Source organism: Lolium perenne, chromosome 6 (assembly GCF_019359855.2).
Source record: "Lolium perenne isolate Kyuss_39 chromosome 6, Kyuss_2.0, whole genome shotgun sequence".
NCBI classification, from domain to species: Eukaryota; Viridiplantae; Streptophyta; class Magnoliopsida; order Poales; family Poaceae; genus Lolium; species Lolium perenne.
Genome location: NC_067249.2, coordinates 259,587,834 through 259,597,106, shown reverse-complemented (window position 1 = coordinate 259,597,106; position 9,273 = coordinate 259,587,834). Strand labels below are relative to the sequence as shown.

The 9,273-nt window shown below is 49.6% G+C and overlaps 2 protein-coding genes across 2 annotated transcripts; one reads left to right on the top strand and one right to left on the bottom strand.

Moving 5' to 3' along the window:
* Nucleotides 1-1,448: 1,448 nt before the first annotated feature.
* LOC127305342 (probable voltage-gated potassium channel subunit beta) lies at nucleotides 1,449-5,079 on the top strand. The gene is made up of 4 exons (XM_051335754.2): nucleotides 1,449-2,119; nucleotides 4,064-4,207; nucleotides 4,461-4,625; nucleotides 4,731-5,079. The coding sequence occupies exons 1-4, from the start codon at nucleotides 1,556-1,558 to the stop codon at nucleotides 4,842-4,844; spliced, it is 987 nt and encodes a 328-aa protein (XP_051191714.1). The 5' UTR covers nucleotides 1,449-1,555; the 3' UTR covers nucleotides 4,845-5,079.
* Nucleotides 5,080-5,532: 453 nt separating this feature from the next.
* On the bottom strand, nucleotides 5,533-7,997 carry LOC127305343 (auxin-responsive protein IAA10). The gene is made up of 5 exons (XM_051335755.2): nucleotides 7,548-7,997; nucleotides 6,823-7,121; nucleotides 6,342-6,444; nucleotides 6,172-6,233; nucleotides 5,533-5,945 (listed from the first exon to the last, which is right to left on the bottom strand). The coding sequence occupies exons 1-5, from the start codon at nucleotides 7,883-7,885 to the stop codon at nucleotides 5,890-5,892; spliced, it is 858 nt and encodes a 285-aa protein (XP_051191715.1). The 5' UTR covers nucleotides 7,886-7,997; the 3' UTR covers nucleotides 5,533-5,889.
* Nucleotides 7,998-9,273: the final 1,276 nt, after the last annotated feature.

Here is a 9,273-nt window from a genome sequence, read left to right as displayed (position 1 = left end):
GCAGCGCCCTAGCTTACGCGGAACAGGGGGCGGTCATGGTGGGGTTGGGTTGCGTGCAAGGGAGTCGAGGCGACCAGTGTGAGACGGGCGAGACAGGGAAGGAAGGAAGCGAGGAAATACATAAATAGATGTCTATAACCTGTTGTTCCTATCTTATATAGGGGACAGTTTGTAGTATATATTTCTGAGCTAATTTGGCACTTTAAAATATATTTACAGCAACCATTATACGTATTATACGCATATTTACAGCAGCTGTGGATCGATGTTGCGATGACATCCTCGATGTTACCCTCCTTGGGCGAGTGATCCCATTGTGTCAGTGACTCAGTGGGGGGTCGTCAGTTGGTAGGTAGTAGGGATGACCTTCTTTTGTGTTTAAACTGTTGCCTAAGTTGCGCGATTTCTCGTGTTTGAGTGGGGAGGCCCATTTATCCCTCATTTTTACTAAAGTGCCCATACTCTGCCACCAGACTATATAAGGCCTCTCCAGCCTTGGGGAACTCTAGAATAGATTTGAGAATAGACTTAGAGTATCTTCAGTTGTGTGCCTCAAAAAAGTCTAACACGACGATTTGCGTTATGTTTGGAGACAGCGTCGGACAAAAAGAGACTAAAAAAGAGGCCCTTCTCAGCCGTGTCCCTCAAACAACGTTCGTATACATGCATTTTAATAGAGAGGACCACAGTAGGTGAGAGAAAGTGTGGGAAGAGAGAATGACTTGTGAGGACTAGGGGTTGTATGCATGTATCCGAACGTTGTTTTTGTGTCTGGCGTCTCCGATAGAGCCTCTATGCATAGAGTTTCTACCAGGAACGTTGGACATAAAATGGGACGCTATTTAGTTTTAGATGACACGATTAGAATACGTTTTTCTCCATTTCTTACACGGTCGATATTTGAGGGATGCTCTTAGGAAGCATGTACTGTACTCTCCTCCCTCCTTTTGGGATTACAAGACAAGGCAACCCTTTCTGAAGTGGCACTCTGCAGAGGGATCCCAACACAGACACATCTGCAAATACGCCTTGGGTGGCAATACATGGTACGATGACCGTATATCCGTAATTATCGCTTTTCTAAATAAAAATGATGACAACAAAATCCATAAGGATAAATTCGATGACCTACCGGTATCTGAAGCAGCTGCCAGAACGGAAGAGGTCTGAAGCGCTTTCGCCTCCTCTTCCTCTGCCGCATCCCACGCGGCCACGCCAGCACACGCACACGCACACGCCGCTCTTCTCCCGGCCCACACGTCAGGTATCGGATCGATTCCCGCCGGTGAAACCGCCGGCCGTGGCCCCACCATCCTTGTCCCCACGTACCGTCCGCCAGAGCAACAGCGACTGCTCATTCCCACTGACTCGCGGGCCCCACTACAGCCCGGTCCACCTGTCCGCCGCCCGACCCGCCACCTACAACTAGCCACATCCACACTCTCCCCGCCTCCACCGTCTTCTTCCTCCTCTCCAACCGCCCCCCACAGATCTAAACTCCACCGCCGGCTCGCCGGACTCATCCGCCACCCACCCACCCCGCCGTCCCTCCACGATGCAGTACAACAACCTGGGCCGCTCAGGCCTACGCGTGAGCCAGCTCTCCTACGGCGCGTGGGTGACCTTCGGCAACCAGCTCGACGTCAAGGAGGCCAAGACCCTCCTGCAGGCGGCGCGCGACGCGGGGGTCAACTTCTTCGACAACGCCGAAGTCTACGCGAACGGGCGCGCCGAGGAGATCATGGGGCAGGCCATGCGCGACCTGGGCTGGCGCCGCGCCGACGTCGTCGTCTCCACCAAGCTCTTCTGGGGCGGCCAGGGGCCCAACGACAAGGGCCTCTCCCGCAAGCACCTCGTCGAGGGCCTCAGGGCCTCCCTCAGGCGGCTCGACATGGAGTACGTGGATGTGGTGTACTGTCACCGCCCGGATGCGACCACGCCGATTGAGGAGACGGTCAGGGCCATGAACTGGGTCATTGATCAGGGCTGGGCGTTCTACTGGGGCACGTCCGAGTGGAGCGCGCAGCAGATTACGGAGGCGTGGGGTGTTGCCAACAGGCTTGATCTTGTTGGGCCTATCGTCGAGCAGCCCGAGTACAACCTATTCTCCAGACACAAGGTACCTCTACCACCAAATTCTACGCACTTGCCCAGATCCTAATTTCATCTCTAATTACTCCATGTAATCTGCGGCACTGGACTAGCACTATTGTATTAGCAAATGGATCGTTGACTCACCAGTGCCAGTCCTCTCCTGTGTTTTCAAGGCCCAGAACGTGCATCCGTTGAAATTTGCAGGGGATAATCTGATCTAATGTAGTACAGCTCTTGCTGCTGTAGCTCGTAATAGAGCGAATTTGAATGCTACTACTGCACCCAAGTACGATGTCCAGTTAATTAGCAACGTACAAGTACAATATATTGGTGGTAGGAGAGGAATTTACTCTTGGATCATGCACGCACCGAGTACAATTCCCCATTAGCAACCTACCTACGCTAAAAAGGACTGAAGGAGTACTACATGGGAATTGGTTTCGATTAACACGGCCACCTCGATTGCGCATCTGTCACTCGAGAGAGCGCTACTGGTTGGTTTATTTCAGTGATGGGGACTGCTTCCCTTTTGCCACTGGAACATAGGAGAGTTGCAATCACCTTTCCTGATGTGGCCTAGATGGCACTCGAGTAGCATAGCTCATAGATTAGACAGTGATGCTGGTTGTGCATTGTTTGATATGCTTTTGCATCATAAAGTGTTCCAGCTAGACAGCAGCTGATAACGAAAGGTTAGGTGTAAGAAGAGACAGCTTAGGCCAGAGAGAAGTGATTATGGTTTGGATCATTGTGTGGTATTTAGTCTTAATCAAATAGTCACTTTGGGGTCTTGTCCAACCAGAAAAAAAGGCACCACCTGTCCTTGTCATTGTTGATCTGTGTATTCAATTGGTTGATGCCTACTTTTCCTGATTAACTTAATAAGCTGTCATTTAAGTTGTTTTTTAATATCTCATAAGCTAGTTAAGGGCTTGTATTTAAATTCCAACAAGAGTCATTTCAGCCTAGCTTCAGATCACTTAAAGAGTTAAAGTAGACTTGGGTACTTTCTATGATGTATTATAGCTGTCTATAATTGGTTTGGCGCTAACCTCTTGTAGTCTAGCATGTAGCTTCTAAAAGAAACATTTTGTGTTATTTCGACTTGGAACACTTTGGCAGTCATGTTCAGGTGTGCTGCCATAGCATTTCAAAAGTGCAACTCCTCCTAAGATATTTTGTGGTTAACTTTGGACAAACTAGATTCCATGAGCATGTTATATGTTTTGGCAAGAAAGCAAGCCCAGCCCGAGTGCTTCCGTAAAGGAACCTTCTGATAACAAAAAAAAAAGTTGCAGCAGTGCGGGCCATTTGCAGTTTTCAAAACTGGGTCTTGAACTAATTTTGCAACTTGGTGTTCTTGGAAAAATAAGTCATTTTTGCAACCTGGAAATTGGAGCCGGAAATCAAGTAGTACAAGGAATATAGCTTTCTATGATGTATTATACTAGGTGTCTACAATTGGTTTGATGCTAACCTTTTGTAGGCTAGCATGTACCTGTCTAAAAGAAACATTTGCTGTTATTTCGACTTGTAATAGGTATCCTTCTTCATTGCCCAAATTGCATGTTCGGTAAAGTGAACATCATTTCGAAACTTTCTGGGGACTAGTTATTATGATGTACCATGCAGTATTGAGTACTACTTTACAGTCTATGAAATGGTCAGATCTTATTTGCTGGATGCTTAGTTACCAATTGGAATATTAGTCATATGAAACACTCTGCTATGGAACTGCCAAAGCACATATTTAGATCCGTACATTATGTTTTATTCGTGTCTATCTGGAGTTCGTTTCTTGTTTGTGCTGGCTACCTTTGACATTCAACTGAACAAGTATCAGCTCCGCTTTTATTACCGGTGTTTTGTGGACTATATTTTTGGAATATTTCTCAAAACACTTCATTGCATCGGCAGGTATTCACATCATTGTGTCACAAAAACTAAGAAATGTTCTGTATTTTTGCAGGTTGAGTCTGAGTTCGTACCTCTTTACAATACTTATGGCATCGGATTGACTACGTGGAGCCCTCTAGCTTCAGGAGTTCTCACTGGGAAGTATAGCAAAGGGAATATTCCTGCTGAAAGTCGGTTTTCCCTAGATAATTACAAGGTAATTATGGAAACTTTCTCACTGTATTGCACACGTGTAATGCTGCTTTTCCTCTTAAATGGATTTAAAATATTAATGCCACCTGCTTTAGACGGTCCCTAAGAAATTAGCGATGCTTATTCTGTTTATGGCGTTCTTCCATGCCATTTAATCTGAATGTCTGTAATAGTCTACCCATCCTTAGGCACTTTTCTACCTGATGTATATTAGTCTGAAAATGATCCTGAGGTGAGTGCTTTGTTTCTCTCCCCAGAACCTGGCTAACAGGTCCCTCGTTGACGACACACTTAGAAAAGTGAACGGGCTGAAACCTATTGCTACTGAGCTTGGCGTTTCGTTGGCCCAACTTAGTATCGCATGGTGTGCATCGAACCCCAATGTGTCCTCTGTCATTACTGGAGCCACTAAAGAAAGCCAGGTACATTACATTCGCCTCTTTTTTGCATAAGATAAATTCTTATCATACCATTTTTCCTGCTACTAGGAATACTGACCCATCACATGGAAACCCCATGATTAACAGATTGTCGAGAACATGAAGGCTCTCGAAGTCATCCCCCTGCTGACCCCAGAGGTCCTCGAGAAGATTGAGGCGGTTGTCCAGAGCAAGCCGAAGCGCCTCGAGTCATACAGATGAAGCGGTTTTTGCAAGTGTGAGGGATTTGGCGTTCACCTTGTGGATTCTTTTTCTAGCCAGCTTTTATCTCCACCGCTCAATTTCCTCAACCTGTATGCCTCGTTCCGTGTAGTCGTTTATATGCCCAGCGTGTGAAACATTTCTCTTGTGGACATGATGATACTTTGTCACAGACGCTAGTCTGTTCCGTGTGTATCCTGCGTTTGTTTTTGATGGATGGCATCTTTTGTGATTACTGGAATGTTCTGCCTGGATCGTTGTTACACTGTCGTACTGGCCTGTTTTTCCTGCCATTGTTTAGCTGTGGTGAGGACCGCGAATCTGGAGAATTTGTCTCCCTGGTTCTCTTTCTTTGGTCGAGCTGCAAGATTTCAATGGCAGGCAATCCGGTACCACCACTAAGTTTTGTTCTTTTGTTTTTGAGCTTCTGATGTTGCAGGCCTCTCTGTTTTTGGTGGATGCTGAGGAAGAGAAGAAAACAACTTGTTTGCTGCTACCGCTTACAGAATACACGATCTGTCACTAAATTTACACGAAGATGAACAGCTTCTAGTGAAATTCTTGTGATCCAAAAGGGTGCGAAGCATAGTGTCTACCGACATCATGCGGTGGGTGTGTGCTTTCTGCCTGGCCGGCAGAGGAAATCTAGCCGTTTGGTATTGTTAGTTAGTTGAAGGTACACGTTGCCTAAGCAAAGCTATCAGCATTCCCCTCACAGGGCTGCTGAAGATGGTACTCATCTCAAGCTAAACATACCAGAGTAAGCACAGGTACAAACTTCTGCCACACAAAGAAATATCATGCTAGCACTGACGGACGTGTAAGTGGCAGGAAAAAAATTACATATCTCAGAAGAAGTAACCAGGACAGGAGGCAAAAATAGAATTAAGCTCAGAAGAAGTCGCCAGAAGCAGACATTAGCTTCTGCTATCTTAACTACGTAGAAATAATCACACGACTATGCCACAGACATTGGCTGCACAAACGTGGTGTCGAACGCGTTCAAAGCTCGGCTCTAGCTCTTTCATCAGCTCACCGGGTGCTCTCATGTTCTCCCTCTTGTTGGAGTTACAATTCTGTGAATAGCTTGAACTCGTGGTCCTGCGGTAGAATGTTGGCAAAATAGCGGCGTCAATCAAGGTAGGGCAAAATTAATTATTCATGCTATATCGTGATTGCAATATTGAAAGCCTTCAAGTGCTAATTTTTTTTATCATCCAGCCTCTAGATGATGTTATAGACAAAACACTGATGTATTTTAACTAAAAATTCCTTCAAATGCTTGGCTAAGTGTTGATCACATGAAAGAGGTAAGAAAGAATCTAACCAAGACCACTGGCATCCGATGTCCTCATGATCCTAAGCCTCTTCACGGAGCCAACAAACATTCTGCACATCAAATATCCATAGAATTATTCCGAGGAACTTGGAAGCAAGTACAAAATTTACTAGTGTCGAGTATCTAATAATACTAGATGCACAGTCCAGAGGGCTTACTCCCAAGGGACATCTCCAACAAGCATCCAGTCCCCATCCCTGTCTTCATATGTCAGCTGGTATTCAGAAGAGTTGTCTAACAGCCTGGGTGACTTCGTGGTACCTGATAATTCCAAGACAGTAATATGATGAATAGTAGAAACGCATCAAAAGCTTGGAGGATTAATATACTGTATTTGCAATTAAAGTTGCCATCAACTTCTTAAGTAGAGTAGTACTACTCCAATACTCCAAAGCTTGGAGTATGCAACTATGAATGCCCAAAGATGCTGCACTTCACCAACACGACTGCCATAACTGTAGCACCATAAATCTAATGCAGTCACATTGAATTGACAGATCATGGAATCAACGTAAGGTTAAGGATTTATGCGAAACTAAATTATACTACTGTACCATTTAGAGTTTTAGATTTATCACGTGATCTCAATATCAGCGTAACTACGAACTACACAAGGTAGTAGTTGCAGGTAAGGCTTACTAGGAGCACAAAGGCCGGCGGACGGCTTGCTGAACATGATCTCAAGGGCTAAGGCGAGGGTCTTGTAGGAGCGATGGGCGTTGAGATCCACCTTCCTCCCAATGACCTCCCCATCCATGTTCACCTTCACCCATCCGGGTGTCCTGCCCTTCTTCTCGCTCTCCTCCTTGTCTTTCTGCAACTCGGATCCATCGGCCGCGGTCTTCTTGGTATCGGCGTCCGGAGCAGTGTCTTTAGCCTGACCGAACAGGCTGTTCATCCGGAACGTTCTTATTGGTGGCCATCCCACCACTCCAAAGCTGCGCCCACACAGAAACAGGGTGGTTGGGATTAGTCAAGATCAAGCTGATATGGGTAGCTCAGCAGATCAGGGAACACTGACATCATGTCCCTTGATCTCCTTGAGTGATAGTGTTGGTTCGCGTGGATCAGAATGGCAAATCAACCGCCAGATATCCCCATTTCTTTGTTGCTGGCACACTCTTTTGGGAAGTGTAAAGTAGACAGTACATGTGCGCATTTCGGAGCTTCAGATAGTAAAAAAATTGCAGCTTTTTTGTGAGGGATTTGCAGCGTGTTGATAGGAGTAAGTGATTAAGCTAAGCAGAAATGTTAAGCTTTGGGAAACGCGAGTTTTTCTATTCTAAGGCGTCAACTATCAGCTGCTACCGAAGAGACAGGGAAGAGCAAGAAGCAAGCTTGGCTGAGCTGTTGAAGCCGCTCACCTCTGCGGGTGGCCGGAAGCGACCGTCCCGGGCGACGCGCCGGGGTTGGAACCCTCCTCCGGCTTGGCCCTCCTGCTGGCCGCCGCGGGGGAGGAGGACGACACGGAGGAGTCCGGGGACAGCGCCGCGGCCGGCTGCAGGTCCCGGGCCGTCAGGATACGGCACGGCGCGGGCGGCGGTGATTGCTGCTGCTGCTGCTTCTTGGACCCGAGGCAGAGCCCCAGCTCGAGCTCCTCCTCCTCCTCTCCGCCGGAGTTCTCCTCCACAACCTCCTCCGCCGCAGACGGTGGCGGCTCGGCCGCCGCCGTGGGTCCCGCTCCGCCTCCTATCCCTCGCATCGGGCCGCTGCTGTCTGCTCAGGTTTCTTGGCTGTGTTTGTGTGTGAGAAGTGAGAAGAGAGAGGAGACACCTCGAGAGGGAGGAGAGGGCTATGATTATCTGAGCGAGCTAGCTGAGACCTGGGTATGCGTGTAGTGTAGCCGTGTAGCATAGGAAGCTTTCGCCTCCTGCTGCTTTACTGACGTGCGGGCCATAGCGTGCTGGGGCTGGGCTATATTGCTAGGAAGCGCCTGCTCTTTCCAAGAGTCTCTTTTCCTCCTTTAAAAACATGGAGTCTCTTTTAGGGTAAGGGCATCTCCAGCGGGGCGACGCATATTTATGTCCGTTTGCGTCGGGCACGGACATAAAAAACGTCCGCATGTCCGCATGCGTCTGCCCCTTCTCCAGCGGCAGGGACGCATTTATTTGACCGCATGCGTGATTAGAGAGGAGAGAGAGGGAAAGATTCTGTTTGTGTGGTTAGGAATAAGCGCATGCGTGATTAAAGGAGGAGAGAGAGGGCTGCATGCAACCCAACCGGACACAAACGGACGCGCGGACGCGTCCGCAGAGACGCATTCCTGGCGCATATTTGGTCCAAGTTTGCGTCAGGGCATCTCCAGCGGCGCGACGCATTTCGGACGTCCGAAATGTCCGTTTACGTCGGCCCGCGGACGCGTTGTGGCCCAGGGCGACCGGTTTGCGTCGGGGGTAGCTCCAGCGGTGCGGACGCATATTTTATCCGGGCACAGCGTCAAGGTCGCTAATGGCGTTTTACGTCCCGTCGAGGACTGCCGCCGGCGATTAACTGTTCCCGCGCGACGACGATCGTTCCCGCTCGCGCCCAATACATTCGCAAGTTTTGCCGGCGTTTCGCGCGCGCGGGAAACGCCCTGCGCGGCAACGCCGTTTCCCGCCCCGCCGTGGCTATATACGGTGGACACCGCCGGGTGCGACGGGCACACCTCACACTACCATCCATCCATGGCGGACCACATGAGTTGGGAGCAAGTTGTTGACATTTGCCGCCAGCTCCACCCAAAGGAGGAGGAGGACGAGGTAGCTGCCGCCGGCGTTGAGGCCCATCAGCTGGACCTGGAGGTCGCGGAGGCGGAGGCGGAGGTCGCGGAGGCGGAGGCGGAGGCGGCAGAGCGCGCGGAAGGGCGCCTGGCGGCGACCAGGGCGGAGATCGCCAACGCCATGGCCGAGCTCGCCGACGCCAGGGGCCGAGCTCGCGGAGGCGCGGGCGGCCATCGCGGCCTCCGGCCGACGCCGTCATCCACGACATCGCGGACGACGACCCCCATGCCAGCGATCGCGCCGGCGACCCGGTTCTCGCTCGCGTCCTTCGAGTCCCTGGCTGGGGACGCCCAGCGCCGCCAGGCTTGCGTGGCGGAGGAGGAAGCCG

Coding starts and splice junctions, on each gene's coding strand:
- LOC127305342 (XM_051335754.2), top strand. CDS start 1,556: ATGCAGTACAACAACCTGGGCCGCTCAGGCCTACGCGTGAGCCAGCTC. Junction 4,208..4,460: donor TTTCCCTAGATAATTACAAG/GTAATTATGGAA, acceptor TTCTCTCCCCAG/AACCTGGCTAACAGGTCCCT. Junction 4,626..4,730: donor GAGCCACTAAAGAAAGCCAG/GTACATTACATT, acceptor CATGATTAACAG/ATTGTCGAGAACATGAAGGC.
- LOC127305343 (XM_051335755.2), bottom strand. CDS start 7,885: ATGCGAGGGATAGGAGGCGGAGCGGGACCCACGGCGGCGGCCGAGCCG. Junction 7,122..7,547: donor GCTTCCGGCCACCCGCAGAG/GTGAGCGGCTTC, acceptor GTGTGGGCGCAG/CTTTGGAGTGGTGGGATGGC. Junction 6,234..6,341: donor GTTGGAGATGTCCCTTGGGA/GTAAGCCCTCTG, acceptor TTTGATGTGCAG/AATGTTTGTTGGCTCCGTGA.